The sequence below is a fragment of the Cuculus canorus genome, chromosome 25 (assembly GCF_017976375.1).
Source record: "Cuculus canorus isolate bCucCan1 chromosome 25, bCucCan1.pri, whole genome shotgun sequence".
NCBI lineage: Eukaryota > Metazoa > Chordata > Aves > Cuculiformes > Cuculidae > Cuculus > Cuculus canorus.
In genome coordinates, this window is record NC_071425.1 from 3,951,214 (window position 1) to 3,970,172 (window position 18,959).

The following is an 18,959-nucleotide window of genomic DNA, read 5'->3' on the forward strand; positions in this document are numbered from 1 at the left end:
GAAAAATCATGATGTTTTAAGCGTATACTTCTATCGACAAAGCCATTCTAAGAAAAAGGGATGTCTATAGAAACTTGCTTATATTCATAGATTTTACTGTAGTGGAGGAGGGAAGAAGGTGATGAGATTTTCTGATAGGAAACAGTATCCTGGCACATCTCAGCATGAGCGGCAGCTACAGCAGTTAAATAGTACTTTGGACTGGATGCAATAAAATCGTTGCCAGCTACTCTGTTCAGTTGTAGCCAAACTAGAAGCCTCTGCTAGGAAAATTCTGCCAGAGAGGGATTATGCTTCTTTGCACACCCACCAGCAAAGCCCAGATGATACCAGGGAATAAACCACTTGCTGCTACAGTTGATAATAATATAACTCCAACCACTCTATGGATCATATCAGGAGAACAAGAGATGTCCCAAAACCAATGCACCGCATTATATGTTATATTATTATATATTCTGGAGCCCTCAGCACAGGAAAGACATGGACCTATTGGAGCAGGTCCAGAGGAGGCCACAAAAATAATCAGAGGTCTGGAACACTTCCCATATGAAGAGAGGCTGAGAGAGTTGGGGTTGTTCAGGTTGGAGAAGAGAAGACTTCAAGGAGACCTTACTGCAGCCTTTCAGTACTTAAAAGATGGGGAAAACCTTTTTAGCAGTGCCTGTAGCGTCAGGACAAGGGGTAATGGTTTTAAACTAAAAGTTTAGTCTAGATATTGGGAAGATATTTTTCACTCTGAGGGTGGTGAAGCACTGGCACAGGTTGTCCAGAGAGGTGGTCAATGCCCCATCTCTGGAAACATTCCAGGTCCGGTTGGATGGGGCTCTGAGCAACCTGATTGAGTTGAAGTTGTCCCTACTCAGATGTCCCTCACTGCAGGGTGGTTGGGCTACATGACCTGTAAAGTTCCCTTCCAACCCAAGCCGGTCTATGCTTCTCTATTCAATTAATGCATATGCTCCACATAAGCCCTACATGGATGAGTCTTAAGTGATGACATTGAGCAGATGCATCAAATACCAATGGCAGAAGCTAGGTTTGATGTCTCCTATTTGTTCTTCTCCAGAATAACAGCCGAGTCCCACAGGGACAGCCAGTGATGGTGAATAGAAACGAGATGAAAATTCATTACAAAGACACTTTGCTATCGTAATGCTTAATTAGCCAGTGTAATTATTTTACATTGAGAATCATGGAACTTGAATGCTTGGGAGGATTGCTGAGGATTTTTTAAGTATTGGACTCTTACAAATATAAATAGAAACACCGATGTCACCCAAAACAGTGCTAGAGGTAGGGTGTGAGCAAGGATCCAAGGATTTTGAAACAACCACAGCTATTCGTGGCTGTATTGAGTATCCAACCCTGACTCAGAGGGAAGGCAGGCAACTCGACCACACAAATTACAACCTCTAATTAACATAAATTGTCCCACAGTGCCATTTCCCTCAAGCCTGTAGCACTGGAGTGGCTCCACAGCTGGGATGGAGCCACGACACATCAGCATCTTGAAACAAAAGCATCCCCCCAAAGGCTTTGGGGTAATGAGGTGTAAAATGGCTCCTTCTGCTCCACCTGCATGGTGGAGCTGCTCAGGAAAGACAACCTTTTACACGCTGACTACAGTGAGTATATTTTGATTAGATGTGGAGATGAAGCCCTGATTACCAAATGCAAATGTTGCCGTAGGGACGCCCTCAAGGAACCAAGGTCTTCAGCCTGCTCGAAAGGCAGCAGCAACGCAGTCACTGTGGACATCAGGGATGGACAGAGAGAGTTGTGGTTGAGTAAGCGCTCAGGACTGGTAGAGATATGAGCCAACACCTTTCAGCTGTTACTCAGCCTCCTGAGACACCAGAGATAAATAACCCCATCGCACCCAAACACAGAAATAAGCCTGTGATTCAGGTTTCTATTGTCTCTCCTGACCCCTTTGCACTGCACGAGAGGAGAGGAGCTTCACCCTTCGGGCAGTTGTAGTGTCCCTGGGGACACAGCACCAAGCTGGGATGCTGCAGTGGTGCCAAACGTTGCCTGGTGTGAGATGAGAGCACGTTTACCGGCACAGTTTTATAAGCTCAACCTTTGCTTTACTCTTCTTCACACCATCCTAGCAATGATTTGATGGCACTAAGTCTTCAGCTCTCCTTGGCATCAGCTCAAGAGCACCGTGGCCACACATCTGCGGTGCTGGCTCGAGATAAACATGCTCCATCCTCTAAATTTCCTCAATCTTTGGCTGGTTAACTGGGATGGGAGAGCTTTACCCTGCCAGGCTCCGCATGTCTGCGTGGCGTTAGCTTGGACTCATCTCAGCGTCTTTGCGAGTGGTGAAATTGGTCTGGAGAAGGATGTTTTAGATAAACAGGAGGGATATTGCTACCGCTATCCTGAGATGGTTATTGTGATACAGTTATCTCAGTGTAAGTCCCCGGACAGGCGCTTTTTTTTTTTGCTTCCGAAGAAAGGAAATGCTTTTGTATTGCTTCAAAGCGGCACAATCTGAAGAAAACAGGATGAGAAGGGATTTGAGTGACTTCCCCTGTGCCACATACCCCATCTTAAAGCAGGACCAGCTCCTTCCTACCCCAAATTCTGTGTGAGAGGGAGCCAAAGAAGGGAAATTGGGTGCAGGTAGGAAATTTATTGACCTTACTTGCTATAAAGCTGCAAAGACCAAAACTGTCTGTGCAGCCAACGGTGCTGCGAAAGCTGGGGCAGACCTGTGCAGAACCTGGGAGAATAATCCTGCTGCAAATACAGATGGGCTGTGAAGCAGATATGAAAGCATTTAGCACTGATACATATAATTTCCATGCTAAACAGTGCTCTAAAGGCTGGGAGCTGCGTGCCGCTGGGGAGCAGCTGGAGCAGACAGTCGTGCTGGGCAAACAGGACATCACAGCCCTCACGGCACTCTTTGCCTTCACTGTTTTACTTAACTCTTCCCCAGCAGCAGATCTGATTTCTCCCCTATGTGATGGAGAGAGCAGAAAGACCAACATCTGCTTTCTGCAGCTTTTTTTCAGCTTTTCTTCAGCAAACATTACTCAGTGTAATTTTTTCAGCTTGGGAAAAAATATTACAGACACCCACTAGGCTAAAATCTGGTGGGACAGACCTCAAAATGCTGCCCAGAGTGGTGCTGGAGCAAAGCCCCAGGACATCCTACAGCCTGGCTGACCCTGATCTCTGCTCACCAGACTGCAGCCCCCAAGCCCGAATGTCACCCCCCACCACAACCCTGACTCCTGAGATGAGGAGGAGCTGAGCTCCTGGTGATGTTGCTCCACCTTCACCCCGAATCCCTACCATGGTGGGACTGCAAGACCCATCCACTCATTTGTCATCTCGCAGGTGGCCGTAGGGCTTTAATAGGAGTGCCAAGCAGCATTAAATCAAGGGTTGTAGAGATATTTTTGAGACCTCATTTGGATTACTGTGTCCAGTTCTGGAATCCTCAATGTAAGAAAGAGATGGAGCTGTTGGAACGGGTCCAGAGGAGGCTACAAAGATGATCAGAGAACTGGAGAACCTTCCATACGAGGACAGGCTGAGAGAGTTGGGGTTGTTCCACCTGGAGAAGAGAAGGCTCCGAGGAGACCTTATTGCGACCTTCCCAGGTGGCCAACAGGGGAGAGCGCTTGCAATTTAACTTTCTCCTTAGTTGAAGCAATTACCGTTGTCTTTTCTCTACTTGGATGAATACTATCATCAAATTTTAAACAGGGACTTCAATTTTGGTGACCCTCTGTCAAATCTGAGCCAAAACAACTGAGGAGCTCAACAAATGCTCATAGATGTAGATAAGCATGAGCACACACTACATGTAATTAAACACGCTTTATTTCCTAAGAAGCATAGGCTTAAAACAGTTAACTTAAAGCGAAGGTTGCCGCAGCAACCACACACATTAGCGAAGCTAAAAGCAAAGGTCAGGGTTAAAATTAATTTCTCACTACGAGTTATGGAAGGCAGAAGGTATCGCTCACCACGCTCGGCTGCTTCCCCAGCTCACAGCCTCGGAAATTGTTTTCCCTCGCAAAGATGGTTGAAGAAAACCTTCCTTTCCTTCGACATGAAAACTTGCTCCACGAACATCCCAAGAAACCAAGGAGCTGATTTTTCAGCTCATCAACGAAAGCAAAGCTTCCTCCATGAATATGGTATTTTGCTTTTAAGTTTGGTCACGCTTTACTCGGGTGTATCCATAGGAAGTTTTGGGAAAAGCATTCAAACAACCATTGAGTCCAAGTGGAGAGGAAACGCCGTGTTCTCGCACCCAGAGAGCTGTGAATTGGGGTGTTCTGTCTTAGGAAATGGCAATGCCTGTTTCTACGCCGGCAGCACAAACATCTCTGGTACCCAGGACTGGTTTGCGATGAACTCTGCCCCTTCCAGGCTTTGCTGCCCACTCATCTGCTGCCTGCAAACGACTGTTATTATATGGATATATTACAGCCGTTGTGCTTCCAACCTCACTTTGAGATGGAGCTGGGACATATTTAGCTACAGTACATGTTGTTCTAAATATACAAAAAATTATACATAAAAAAGCCTGCAATCTGGCCTACCTAATGCTTACGTTAGCATACTTTTGTAGCTGGGAAAAGCACACAAATCCTGCCTGAAATCTGAAATAGCAGCAGCAGACTTGGAGTTTTCTTCCTGGGAAAGGCTGGAAGAGACCAACCGGAACAGCTAGGAGGTGTGAGAAGATTGGAGGGGCTCTGAGAAGCGTCCCATCAGCACCAGGCTGTAGTCACCACTGGGAAAGAGAAAATCTGATTTATTGATGGCTGTTCTGGGGCTGGATGCCAAAGTCACGGTTGAAGCATGGCTGGAAGACCAGAGCCAAGGAACCCCAAGCTGACTTGGGAAGCTGGATCAGAAAAGCAGGTTTGTGCCAGAACTTAACCCAGGTGCTCAGAAAGGACTGAGGCAGTAGTCATGGCCAGTATGGATCAACCACCTCTTGGGGAGTCCTGGCACAGACCCTGCTTGATGTCTTCCATGATGCTGTTCTTGGGCCTGAGCTTGCAGCAACCTATCCATTCAACTGGTACTCCAGCCCCATCTTTCTGGGCAACCCTTGACCCTTCAACAGCCTGGAGATGTTCCACAGTGGCCCACAGACCTTCTCAAACTCTCTAATCCTCTTCCCTACAGGTCCTCAGTGCAATACCCAGAGGTGGCCCACAGACCTTCTCATACTCTCTAATCTTCTTCCCTACAGGTCCTCAGTGCAACGCCTCGGTAGACCTGATTGGCACGTGTTGGCCCCGCAGCGCTGTGGGACAGCTGGTAGCTCGTCCCTGCCCCGAGTATTTCTACGGTGTGCGGTACAACACCACGAGTAAGAGGAACAGCACTGGTGGGGACATGGTGGACAAGGGATGGGCAAGTTCAGAGAACCATGTGAATCAGGGGCTGTGGGGGCACAAGTGACAATGTGACTCTGCTTCCAGAGCTCGTTGAGAGCTCTAGGGGAATCCATCAACCAAAAAAAAGACAAAAGCCCTCATATCCCGAATTTCAGGGAAGGTGGTTTCACAGCAGCAGCTTTATAAGCTGATCCTCCTGGATGCGCCCCTGTGAAGGGGAAGAGGGGTGATGTCCCTATCTTGGGGACAGGGGAAGAGGAGTGAGCCTGCCCGGCTGTTGGAGGTGGCACAGAGGTCTGCAACGCTCAGCTGGACAAGGACTGGGAGACCTTGTGGCTCACCATCTCCTGGCATGGGTGACTGCGTTGTCACTGCTGATGAAGGGAGCAAACAAAGAAGCGAAGGCACTTGAAAAGTGCCCAAAGCCATTCCTCACACACAGCTGAGCTGACCACCCAAGCACTGCTTCTGGTGAAACATCTTGTTCCTGCAAAAAACATCATTTTTTCCATCCCACACCTTTTTGCCGCAGTGGAAGATTACATGCAATTCAGCTCCTGCTTTGCAATGCTACTCGTGCTGTTGCAGGAGTCATAGAATCACAGAATCATTAGATTGGAAAAGACCTTAGAGATCGTCAACTCCAACCGTACACGTCTACTACTAAATCATGATCCAAAGCACCTTATCTACCCGACTTTTAAACACCTCCAGGGATGGTGACTCAACCACCTCCCTCGGCAGCCTCTGCCAATGCTTGATAACCCTTCCTGTGAAGAAATTTTTCCTTATGTCCAATCTAAACTTCCCCTGAGGCAGCTTGACACCATTCCCTCTTGTCCTATCACCTGTCACTTGAGAGAAGAGACCAACACCCACCTCTGTGCAACCTCCTTTTAGGTAGTGGCAGAGAGCAATAAGGTCTCCCCGTTGCCTCCTCTTTTCAAGGCTGAACAACCCAAGCTCCCTCAGATCCCTCAGTCGTTCCTCGTAAGATTTGTTTTGCAGCCCCTCCACCAGTTTTGTTGCCCTTCTCTGGATGCTCTCCAGGACCTCAATGTCTTTTTTTTGTAGTGAGGGGCCCAAAACTGAACACAGTACTCAAGGTGTGGCCTCACCAGCACCAGGAGAACCACTTCCCTGGTCCTGCTGGCCACACCGTTTCTGATACAAGCCAAGATGCTGTTGGCCTTCTTGGCCACCTGAGCACATGTTGACTCACTTTCAGTTGGCTGTCAACAAGTCTCTTTGCATCCGTACATACTTGTGCATCCGACAAGCCATCCTCACCCTTATCCCATCCCATCACACTGATGAGGCTCATGGTCTTTCCTGTAATAAAAGATGCCCATCATCACCCCAATGGTGGCATCACCCTAGTGCCGATGCTAATCGGAGCTGCTCCAAGGCTGTCGTGGTCCTTCCCAATTAGCCTTGCCACTCGCCACCCTTGTTGGGAAGCAAAGCACACTCCTAATACAAGGAGAGAAGAGAAACCTTCACCCTGAGTTGCAGCAGGGATGGGATGTGACCACTTGAGCAAGCAACACAAAGGACATGAAAAGGAGAGCGGAACTCATGCTGCTCCCATTGCATCTCAGTCGCAGCAGCTGAGAGGCAGAGCTGGTGTGGACCTAAAGCCCTGGATTTGGTGTGAAATGTTCTAAGGATTTTGGCTCTGCAATCACGACCAACGCAGCACCTGAGCCGGCTTTAAAGCAAAAGATGCTACTGGTTTGACACCAGTGACCTCTGCATTAGTGTCATCAGGTCAGATCTTCGTGCCCATCCCATTAACCCTTCGACATGCGCTCTCTCTTTCAGATAATGGCTACAGGGAGTGCCTCGCTAACGGGAGCTGGGCAGCGCGGGTCAACTATTCCCAGTGCCAGGAGATCCTCAGTGAAGAGGTAGGACCTTGGTAGCCCCTCAGCCAGGCTCTTGGCAGGATGTTGAGGGACAAAGAATGGAGCTTTGCAAAGCAACAGCATCCAGGTCAGGCCCAAGGGAGCTCATGGCACGCAGAAGTATCCCAGATACAAGGTTGCGTGCAGCATATATGAGTCCCTTTGTGATTTGCATTTTCATTCCCTGACAAAAACAAAGCCATGCCTTTTTACTTCCCTGTTAAAAATCCAAAAGGATTTGCAGCACGAGGTGTCCTGTCCCCATCACCACTGAGTGCAGACCAACATGCCCTCCAGCCCCATCACCCTCCTCCAGCTCTCTCCTGACACAAGCACTCTGCAAACCCTGTCCCTCCCTGCTAGCAACGGAGATTTTTAGGAAGTTGGAAGAGATTAAATAAAAAAGAGGACCAAGAATTGCAAGCCCTTGAGTAGGTCAAGCCACCCCTCAGAGCAGAGAAGAAGGCATAAAGCTGTTCATTTACAGTTGATGCCACCTCTGGTATTTAAGATGCTGATATCTCTTGCCAGCAATGGTTTTCTCACTCAGTTAATTGGTAATTCACAGGCTGGATGAGTGCTTAACAGCAGGAGTGATCAATTAATTTAATTATCACTCACACCTTCCCGAGATCCCCTGCTCCTTCCGCCCAAATTCATCCCAGCCTCTCAGCTGCCCCCAGGGCAACAGGGAATGAACTGAGACATCAGATGTTGCCATGCCAGTGCGTTCAGCTGAATTACAGTGGGGTGTCCCCATCCGTGGGTTGGGGATGTCCCAGCGCTGAGCTGGAGTGATGGAGGGGCAGCATTTGTGAGCTGTCCTGGCATGGGTAGGATGTGAAATACCTGAGCCCTTTGCAGCATCAGGCTGGTACCTCTCTTATCCCTGTTAGCCCCATCCCCTTCCAGCCCCATCCCCTTCCAGCCCCATCTCCACCACCCTGCACCAGGTAGACTCCAGTTGCTTTCTGAAAATAAAGAAGACCCCAAATTTGCAGTGCGGCTCTTGGAAGTGATGTGGTTGGGATTGTTTTTTTTGGTGGTACCCGGGGCTGCTGCTGAGCCCTCCCCCTCTTGCCCCAACAGAAGAAGAGCAAGCTGCACTACCACATCGCAGTCATCATCAACTACTTGGGGCACTGCGTTTCGCTGGGGGCCCTCCTCGTGGCCTTCATCCTCTTCATGCGCCTGCGGTGAGTGACTTGAGCCAAGGCTGTGCTTCTTTTGGGGGGATGAGCCCAGGGATGTCACCCGCAGCCCTAGGGCTGGGGATGTACCCTGTGTTTTATCCTCCCGCATGGCTGTTGCTGTCTAGTCTGGAGGGATCATGACTATCTCAGGGTTATTTTCCTTTTGCTGATTTTTTAAAGCATGGTATTATGGAGGCAGAGGGTCTTCTTTGGTGCCTTCCACCTTTTGGCCTTGGTCATGCCTGGCTCACCCTTGGGGTCCCACCAAAGACTTTCAGCTCCACAAACAGCCCTGCCCTCCAGGTCGCACGTGGCCAACCTGAGATGCCCCCAGAACTATGATGATCCTTTATCCCCTCTTCTCCAGGAGCATCCGATGCCTGAGAAACATCATCCACTGGAACCTGATTACAGCCTTCATCCTACGCAACGCCACGTGGTTTGTGGTGCAGCTAACGATGAACCCAGAGGTGCACGAGAGCAATGTGGTAGGTGCAGCTCTGCTAGGCAGCTGGCTCGAGCCCAGCCATGAGGGGCTCAGGTGCGTGGGGAGCTTGAGGACCCTAGATATGAGGCCACATAAGCAGCTTGAGAGGTCAAATAGGGCTGGTTGGTGGTTGGAGGACAACCCAGGCTTATGAGAAACCCAGATTCAATTGCTCTGCTGGGTCTCTGCCTCAGTTTCATCGCTGTGTCATCAGAAGTAATGTTGCCTCTTATGGCAGCAGAAACTCTCTGAAGAAGCAGCAGTTACGGCCTTGTTTATTGGACACGGCCAAGGGGGAAGGTGTTCTCTCTAAGCAGCTTTGCTCTTCACCCTCCACGTCTCCTCCTAACCTCCCTGGCAGGTCTGGTGCCGCTTGGTCACTGCTGCCTACAATTACTTTCATGTCACCAACTTCTTCTGGATGTTTGGCGAGGGCTGCTACCTGCACACAGCCATCGTGCTCACCTACTCCACAGACAAGCTCCGCAAGTGGATGTTCATCTGCATCGGTTGGTGTAAGTACCAGGATTTCCCCTTCACCCACCAGGTTTTAGACCACCTCCATCCTCTCCTCCAGCTTTTCTTGCACCCAGATCTCTGCTAAAATGCTGTTTTGAGCAGGAGGATGGGATTTGCATGGCCAGCAGACCTCTACTCTGGTCTTGTGAAACCCCACCTGGAGTCTTGTGCCCAGTTTTGGAATCCTCATCAGAAGAAGGATGTGGAACTGTTGGAACAGGTCCAGAGGAGGCCACAAAGATGATCCAAGGCCTGGAGAACCTCCCGTACCAGGATGGGCTGAGAGAGTTGGAGTTGTTCAGCCTGGAGAAGAGAAGGCTCTGGGGAGACCTTAGAGCAGTTGTCAGTATCAAAAGGGGCTCCAGGAAAGCTGGGGCGGGGCTCTGGATCAGGGAGTGCAGGAATAGGATGAGGAGGAATGGCTTTAAATTGGAAGAGGGAAGATTTAGATTAAACATTAGAAAGAAATTCTTCATGCAGAGGGTGGGGAGGCCCTGGCCCAGGTTGCCCAGGGTAGCGGTGGCTGCCCCATTCCTGGAGATGTTCCAAGGCCACGTTGGGTGAGGCCTTGAGCAACTGGATCCTCTGGTAGTCATCCCTGCCCATGGCAGGAGGTTGGAACTGGATGAGCTTTACGTTCACTTCCAACCCAAACCATTCTATGATTCCGTGACATCAGCTCACCTGACGGTTTGCCCTGAGTGAGAAAATCCCTGTTACAGCGTAATTTTGCAGCAACACTGCACCCCTGAGACTCATCTGTCTGTTCCTCTGCAGGTATCCCCTTTCCCATCATTGTCGCCTGGGCCATCGGGAAGCTGTACTACGACAACGAGAAGTGAGTGTGATTGATTGCTCTCCTTCCCCACTCTCCTTTCTGTCCCAGTTTCCCAGTGATGCCAGGGGCTGTGGCGGGCACGGATCCCACCTGGAAGGGCTGAAACGAGGCAGGGAACATGGCAGGGATGGGAGGAAAAAAAGATAATAGTCTTCCATTCTTTCTTTTATGCCATCTTTAGTCTCTCTGCTGCACGAGCCCTACCTGCGACCGTCTGCCGCTGCGTTTTTCTCTTCAAAGGGCAAATGAGATTTATTTTTTTTTTTAAGAGGAAAAAGGCAAGATTAAGCCAGAGCTCCTAGAAGGTGTTTGCTAAATGAAGCTGGGATTTAATCTACCAGCAGAGATACAAGCTACCATCACCTAAGCCATTTTCACGGAGACTTGCTAACAGAGGACTTAACAGGCACCTGAGAGTTCTTCACATAGGCCGGGGAGTTAAAAGGAACCTGTTTAGATGAATTGCAGCTTGTCTTGTTTTTCGATGCTGTTTTGCTCCCTGACTTCAGCAGCCCCGTGCTACCCGTGCGGACACAGCACTGATTTAGCCAAACCCAACAAGGTCCTCCCAGGACACGGATACAGAAGGTTTGCTGGGGACAAAGCCGTCCCAGACCTGTGTGCGTGTAAGATTGTCCTCTCTTATGCTACGACAACAAGTTCCCACGTTCATACAAGATCCATAAACATCCCCATAAGCCCTCACGCACCTCCTTATCTTGGGTTCCTGGGGAAGTTATTCCATAGCGGTTACGACAACTTGAGTGGTAGTGTTCTCACCCTATGGATAGTGACTTATAGAGACTGCGCTAGGACAGGAGTAAATCCAGGTCACTCTCACTGCAGGCTTCTCCCTGATATTGTATGTCCCCAACACCACTTGTCCTTACCTTGCAGGTGCTGGTTTGGGAAGCGAGCGGGAGTTTATACCGACTACATTTACCAAGGCCCTATGATCCTGGTGCTTCTGGTAAGAGCAAAGAGACCTTTCTTGCTAAATATAGGGTCATTCCTTTCTTCATATGGGATGGGGCCATTCCTGAACTGAGTCTCATCCCATCCTTCAGCATCGCCTCACTGCAGGTGGTTATGATGCCCCACAGCACCAATGTCACTCGCCTGCAAGCCCAGCTCCCCTCACCCAAACTGCACCTTCAGCAAATTTGGGCATTCTCAGTGAGAAATAGCATCCATGGATCCTGCTGGCTTGGGATGGGCATGAAAAAGTGTGTTGAGACCTCGCTCTGATAGGGATGCTCCCACTGGCAGAATCCCACGTGTACCAGTAAGTCCCTCCATCCCTGCCATGGTATTACTTAGGTGCAAGTGGGCGCTTTGCTAAGCATTTCCAGCAGCTGGTGGATCTCCGTTCCATTCTCTGATCCACATCGCTTTGCTTCTGGCCCTTGGTTGAGCAGTGATGCTTGAACCAGGGGTCATATGGAGCATGATTTGCTGAAGCTTAGCCCTTTGGGGAAGGGACAAAAAGGAGCAGTGGTAGCAGGTCATAAGCAGCAGTGCTGTTTTCCCCTCCAGTGGGAGAGCCATGCACAATGTCCCACAGCTTTTCCTCCCTCCTTGCCCAACACCGTGAAACCCTGAGGGAATACTATTCACCAGGACCAACCGGCCTCTCTGAATAATTGAATCTGCTTCTCATTTCCCAGGCCGTCAGGTAGCCGGGCCACTTCTAATTTGTGTCAATTGTGCTCAGCTCCCAGTACCACCTTCCTGTGCCCTCCTTAGCAGTTCGGCAGCCGGGAGAGAGGCCAAGAGGCTTCTTGCTGTGACGGCAGCCACTCTCCCGAAATCCCTTTGGTCACCTTATATTCCTCCTCTCCCTCCAACTTTCTCACCTTTATCCCTTTCTGTAATGCTTGCCCTTTCTCACCCGTGTCCTCGTGTGCTCTGCTGCTCCCACTCCCCCAAACAGACTCCTAAAGCGCTTTAAGAAGGGTAAATGCAGATGTTCCATCCCAGTGCATGGAAGGCAGTAGATCAGGTTGAAGAGGAAACATTCCCATTTTCCCTGGCACAGCCCATTGTCTACCCTGCGGAAATAGGAGGAAACGTTGTGGGAGTAGATGCTAAGCAGGTGGCCTCTTCCTTCCAGATCAACTTCATCTTTCTATTCAACATCGTCCGAATCCTCATGACGAAGCTCCGAGCTTCAACCACATCAGAGACGATCCAGTACAGGTAAGAGTGTGAGTGACCCTGCAGAAAGCAGACCCAGAAACTGCATGAGTATGATTAGGAGAGAAGAGAAACAGCCCCATCAGCCAAGTATCAAGGGGATGGGAGCATGGAGAGACATCTAAGAACACCTCAAGCTTTCTGGAGGCACACGGCCATTGCAATTGGGATTATTCAAAAATCCTGGCTAGTGAGAGCTTTGTGATGGACAGCTGGGTCTGCCTTTGAAGAAAGCTGTTGGGAGTCAAGTCTCTTTACAAAAACCTCTTCTGGTGGGACCTGATGAGCTCGTTGGACTCAGAGCTGCAAATCCTGGCACGGAGGTGAGAATTAAATCACTGCTTGGCAGCAAAGCAAAGGGCGAGGAAGGAGTAACAAATCAATGCCACCCCCCAAATGCTTCCTCCCAAAGCGGAGCAGCGAGGAGAAGGCAGCAGGAAGATTTAACCCTTCCTTGCTGGGTGATATATTTTACAGACAACTTAGAATCATAAAATCATAGAATGGCTTGGTTGGAAAAGACCTTTGGGATCACTTGGGAGGTTGCATAGACAGAGCAGCTCTGCAAAGTACCTGGAACTGTAGAAAACAACTTGGTTTCGCCAGTGTTTCTCTCTGGATCATTTTCTGGGCAAGAGTCAGGGTATCTCACTGTGTGCTGGGTCAAGTGAAGCAGCTGCGGGTTGGAGAGTGGCTTTTTCAGTTGATGATAGAAAAATTCACGTGCTGTGGGAAATGCCAGCTTCCATCATCACAGAATATTGAGCTGCGATAAATAATTCAGCTTGGTGTAGGCAAAGATGAAGGTTATAGGTTATAGGCTGGTTGGCTCCAGACAGCAGTTTGGGGAGACTCTTGGATTTGTAGCATTCTCCGGGTTTTGGCCAGGCAGGCTTTTGATTTACCTTTGGGCAGAAGAATGTTTCCATTTCCCAGAAACGTTTTGTGGGACAGAAAAACCTGAAGAGTTTAGTGGGCTATAAACTGTGCAGTCCTTCTTAAACCAAGCAAAGGACTGCCCTGGGGGGGATCCTGCTCACCTCTGCCAATGGCTTTTGATAAAAAGCTGATAGATTCCCCTGTTCCCATGGCTTCTGCCCTGGGGAAGCTACACCCATGCATGTGCTGTTCAATGGTTTGTCAGCCTAAAGATATTCATTACCTTAGTTATTTCCAGCCCCTCTGTGCCATCTGCCAGTTTGTTTCGGTGGCTGTGGCTCTCCTCCAGGTCAACGATGCAGCACAGGTCCCAAGCTTCATTCCTGCCCAGTCCGGACGTGCCAGGGACAACTTTTCCTGTGTTCAGCTATTGTTGGAATTTGTGCATTAACAGAATCTTTAAGTAAAAACTGCTGACTTGGCAATGTTCCTGTCCCCTAAACCAAATGAATGAGACGCCAGGCCCCAATCCTTCCCACATTCTGTTGCATCAGCGCTATTACTTTTCACAAATCGCATCTGTAATCTCATCAAAAAAAGATATCAAATTAATTAGCTGAGATAAGTTTTTCACAAACCCGCGTTGAAGGGCGTGAATTATTTTATCCTCCTTAATTCCTTTTTAATCAAACCCTAGATCAGCCAAGCAATCATTTCACACTGGCTCAAGGTCAGGCTTCCACTATCCACTGCCCTTTTTTGGATGGAGAAACCACAGAAGGTGCCCAGTTCTCAACCCAGCCCTGTCCTCCAAGGATTGCATTGGGAAACAGCTCAGCTCTGCTCCATCCAACCCAGGGCACTGGTTTTCCAGACCTAGCCAGACCAGTCATAGGATCACAGAATCACCAGGTTGGAAAGGACCCATTGGATCATCGAGTCCAACCATTCCTAACACTCCCTTAAACCATGTCCCTCAGCACTTCATTCACCTGTTCCTTAAACACCTCCAGGGAAGGCGACTCAACCCCCTCCCTGGGCAGCTGTTCCAGTGCCCGAGGACTCTTTCCGTGAAAAATTTTTTCCTGATATCCAGCCTGACCCTCCCCTGGCGCAGCTTGAGGCCATTCCCTCTTGTCCTGCCCTCTGTCACTTGGGAGAAGAGCCCAGCTCCCTCCTCTCCACAACCTCCTTTCAGGCAGTTGTAGAGAGCAATAAGGTCTCCCCTCAGCCTCCTCTTCTCCAGGCTGAACACCCCCAGCTCTCTCAGCCGCTCCTCGTAACCCTTGTTCTCCAGCCCCTCACCAGCTTCGTTGCTCTTCTCTGGACACACTCCAGAGCCTCAACATCCTTCTTGTGGTGAGGGGCCCAGAACTGAACACAGTACTCGAGGTGCGGTCTCACCAGTGCTGAGTACAGAGGGAGAATCCCCTCCCTGGCCCTGCTGGTCACACCGTTTCTGATCCAAGCCAAGATGCCGTTGGCCTTCTTGGCCCCCTGGGCACACTGCTGGCTCATGGTCAGTCGCTGTCAACCATTACCCCCAGGTCCTTCTCCTCCGTGCAGCTCTCCAGAGTCCCCGCTGTGCAGGTGCTGCAGAGAGTCCCTGTGCCCAAGGCTGCACTGCAGCAGCTTTGGTCCATGTTTTCTCCCCAGGAAAGCAGTCAAGGCCACACTAGTGCTGCTGCCCTTGCTGGGAATCACCTACATGCTGTTCTTTGTCAACCCAGGGGAGGATGAGATCTCCAGGATCGTCTTCATCTATTTCAACTCCTTTCTGGAGTCCTTCCAGGTATGGTCTTCTACATTCTCTTCCTTTCCACAACCCCTACCAAGGGATGTAGAGGACCCCATCCTGTGGTTGATACCCTGCTCCTGCTCCCTCCCAAAAACAGAGATCCTCAAATCCCTTGGTTGCTCCAAAGCTCCCACCCTTTGGGGTGACTGCTGGCCATAGCTCCACAGTGATTCTGCTGCTTGTCTCCCTCCAGGGCTTCTTCGTCTCTGTCTTCTACTGCTTCTTGAACAGCGAGGTGAGCACCACTTGCACCTTTCCCAGCCCCTCGCAGCATCTGATGCAGCGTGTGAGACTCCGGCTTTGTTGTCGAGCCCCTGATCGGATTTATTTCTCCCTCTAGTTTCTATTTGTGTTCAGAGGTGCCGTTAGTTGGGTTCATCCCTCTTCACAGCTGCAATGGCTGCATTTCAGTGGTGATGAATCAAATAAGGGTTTGATGCCTTGGAAGGTCACAGGGCCTCTTGGGACACTCCCTGCCTGCTGGGAGGGTTTCAGTTGTGTTTTTGGTGGAAAGAGGATGAGGATGGCTGGTGCATCTGAACATCTTGGGACAGCTGCATGGTGATTAAATGTCTTCTCCTTTGTCTCACGCTCCCAGGTCCGATCAGCTGTACGGAAACGGTGGCACCGATGGCAGGACAAGCACTCCATCCGTGCCCGAGTGGCTCGGGCTATGTCCATCCCCACCTCTCCGACCCGTGTCAGCTTCCACAGCATCAAGCAGTCCTCAGCCCTCTGAGGTGGGAGTGAGATGCCGTATGGGATAGGGAAGCCGACATTCCTGCTGTGTGGGATCCCTGACGTGGCTGGCACAGCACAGGAGCCAGGTCCTGCCTGCACCCACCAGTCCTGCAGAGGACACACAAACTCACTGCAGCAATGGGAAACCCCACAGAAGATCCTGTCCTGCTTGCTGAGGCAGAGCTGTAGGATAGGACAGCTGAGACACTACTTTGTTGTCTCCTTGGCAGCAGCGTGACCTGCTGGGGTGGCAGAAGGAGCTGGAGGAACCTGGAGAGGTTGCAGCAACCTCCCTGCCTGCCTCCATCCTGGGTACAATGCCCCACGTCCCATCATTGCTTCTCTCGAGTTTGTCACTGCTTTGAGGTGACAGGACACAAGGATGTTGTTGGGACAGATTACGGAGCTGATCCTTTGGGCAGTTGGGTCAGCCTTCCAGTGAGCGCATGCTGGGATGCTGCTCAGGGGGGTCCAAAGCCCTCTGGGTTGATGAAGAAGGGACAGAAAGCCCGGACTGATTGCAGATATTGCTTTATATGGATTTTCTTTTTGTACCGCTGGGTTTTTTGAGCCTTTCTCCTATTCCTCACCAGGTGCCCAGGAGGTCCTGTAACTTCTGCTTGGTCCAACCTGGTCATTTCTCATCTCAACACTGAGGATGTAGGGCAGAGCAATGGGGTGGGAGAAGGGAGTAAACCATGCAGGGGATGGGGATGGATCCCAGGGGCTCTGAACAGCCACAGAGAGGGCTCGGTCTGAAGGGAGGCATGAAGTTGAGTCGATCCTGTGGTCCACCCCAGCTTAGATGAGCCCATAGGTCTTTGCAAAGCCCCCGATTGGCTGCGTTGCCCCTGCTTAGGGGTGGAAAGACGAGGGAGAGCTGCAGCAAAGCGGTGGCTCAGAAAGGCTACGTGGGGGACACGCTGGGGCTTTGCTCCCCTCCTCCCTGCCCTGCTTTTACCTATGCAGGCAGACTCAGTGCCAAAGCTGCTCCTTGCTCTTATGCTGGGGATGGGGCCAAATCATTCCCATGCTGGGTTAAAGTGCCTTGGAGGAGCGGCAGCCTCCCCTCCGATGCTGGGGACCACGGTCTGCCTCCCGTGCAGCTCCCGAACACAGGCTCCCCGGTCCCAAAATGTCCCTGATCCACCCTGCTGCCCAGATTCCTGGGGTCACCGAAAGCAGCTTCGCAGAGAAGACAGTGCAAGGTGAAGAGTTTCGCCCTCATCTCCTCAGAGCCACACTTTTCCCACCTTGTATGAGGCCTGGGGATGCTTGAAGGGAGGGGGTAGGGGTGCTGGAGGGGTTACAAGCTAAGTTTGCTCTCTACATCCCAGTGATTTTGTCACCGGGGCCCTGCAGGGTCTGATATGAGTCCCTTCACACTTCTGTGCCTCAGTTTCCCCACTATGAGGAACAAGCTTAAGTATTCCCTTCTCTGAGTAGGCTGAAGCATCTGAATTATTTCTTCAGGATACACCACTAGAAAGGAGTAAAAGCTTTCTTTTAAGTGAGGCATAGGCTAAAACCTTCTTTAAGCATTTGAGAAATTCAGTAGCTTGAAGCAAATTACCCCCCATTTTCCTCCCATCAAGTTTTCCTACCTGCATGTCTGCTGTGCAGCCAAACCCAGAAACACCCCAATGCCTCCAGTAAGATCCTGGAAGCAGCAACAGCTCCCAGTACGATGGAATAACCACAACGAGGACCACATCTTGCACATAGGGCTGGTTTTGGTCCTTGTATAAGTTTGTCCATCACCAACAGTACCAGAATTTGCCCCTTATCATAGAACCATAGAATGGTTTGGTTTGGAAGGGACTTTAATCTAGTTCCAACCCTCAATATGTGAGAAAAAGGCCCCCCCAGAGTTATGCAATGGGAAAACTGGCAGCTCCCGGTTATACAGATGCTTTCAGAAGGGGTTGATGCTCTCCCTGCAATGTGTAGACCTGCGTGTCCCCACCATGGGTCAGTCTGGTTTCTCTGCAGGAAGCTTTGACAGAGCTAATAACGATCTGGCTACGGAGAAGGGGTAATGCCCAGAGAGCTTTTTTTCATTGTACATACAAGTGATGCTGCCAAAACGCGATGCGTTGCATGTCTAATTTGGATTTTGATAAAATTTTTTGGTAGGAAAGAAGGTGGAAAATTGGCAAAAAAAAAAAACCAAAGAAAGAAACGCAAACAGAAGTATCTGTGTTGATATCACCATTTTTTCTTTCTCCTCTCAGTGGTCTCCTCCAACTGACGTGACTTTGCTGGAGCGGTCTGTGTATTCTCAGCCTTGTTTGATTAAAAGTACTTTGATTCCTCTCGGAAGGACTTTGAGGCTATGTTTATCTTTTGGAAGACAACCCTAGAGTGATCTCTACACTTTCCCTCGGGCTTAGCATCCTCGAGGCACCTGGGGCAGCTGGTTGCTTTTTGCCTCCTCTCTGCTCCAAGTCCATTTGCCCACAGCACGGAGGTGGGATTTGTGAAGGTGTCACCACCATCTCATCTAAGAAGCGGTGAGGAGCACCCCATGTGTGTCTCCCACGGGAGTACCATCAGAGCTAAACACCTCCAAGTTTTCCTTGATGCCACCTGAGCCAAGAGGGAATGAAGGCGTAATGTGCTTTGCAGTAGGAAGGAGGGCCAATTAAACTCGAATTTCATTTCATATATCAATGTTTATGAGTGAAATTCAGGCACAAACATCTCTTTCTGGTCAAGCTCTTCCGTTGCAGAATTAATTTGCTCGTCACACAGAGCCTTGGAGAGCGCTGTAATTTGGTAAGCGCTACGCACATAAATAATAATTGCAGGTTCCTGCTGATTACATGATTGTATTTAAAGCTATCAAGTAATTCCAAGATTAATGACCTGCCAATCCTGTGCTCTTGACGAGGTTCTAATCTCTTGAGATAAACCTGCATTAACCCTTGATGCTATCCTGGTGACTCTCGGGGCTGGCGGAGGCAAAGTGGGACTCTGAGGATGGGATCTTGTGGTGCTATGGGACATCCCAG

The 18,959-nt window shown here is 50.0% G+C and overlaps 1 protein-coding gene across 1 annotated transcript in view; it reads left to right on the forward strand.

Moving 5' to 3' along the window:
- CRHR1 (corticotropin releasing hormone receptor 1) overlaps nt 1-18,255 on the forward strand; it is a 31,021-nt gene extending 12,766 nt beyond the window's left edge. The window contains exons 3-13 of the mRNA XM_054088704.1: nt 5,240-5,359; nt 7,212-7,297; nt 8,384-8,490; nt 8,855-8,975; nt 9,336-9,489; nt 10,271-10,331; nt 11,229-11,301; nt 12,445-12,530; nt 15,063-15,198; nt 15,398-15,439; nt 15,803-18,255. Coding sequence (XP_053944679.1) covers nt 5,240-5,359; nt 7,212-7,297; nt 8,384-8,490; nt 8,855-8,975; nt 9,336-9,489; nt 10,271-10,331; nt 11,229-11,301; nt 12,445-12,530; nt 15,063-15,198; nt 15,398-15,439; nt 15,803-15,943 — 1,127 coding nt within the window. The 3' untranslated portion in view covers nt 15,944-18,255. The remainder of the gene's footprint in view (nt 1-5,239; nt 5,360-7,211; nt 7,298-8,383; nt 8,491-8,854; nt 8,976-9,335; nt 9,490-10,270; nt 10,332-11,228; nt 11,302-12,444; nt 12,531-15,062; nt 15,199-15,397; nt 15,440-15,802) is intronic.
- Nucleotides 18,256-18,959: the final 704 nt, after the last annotated feature.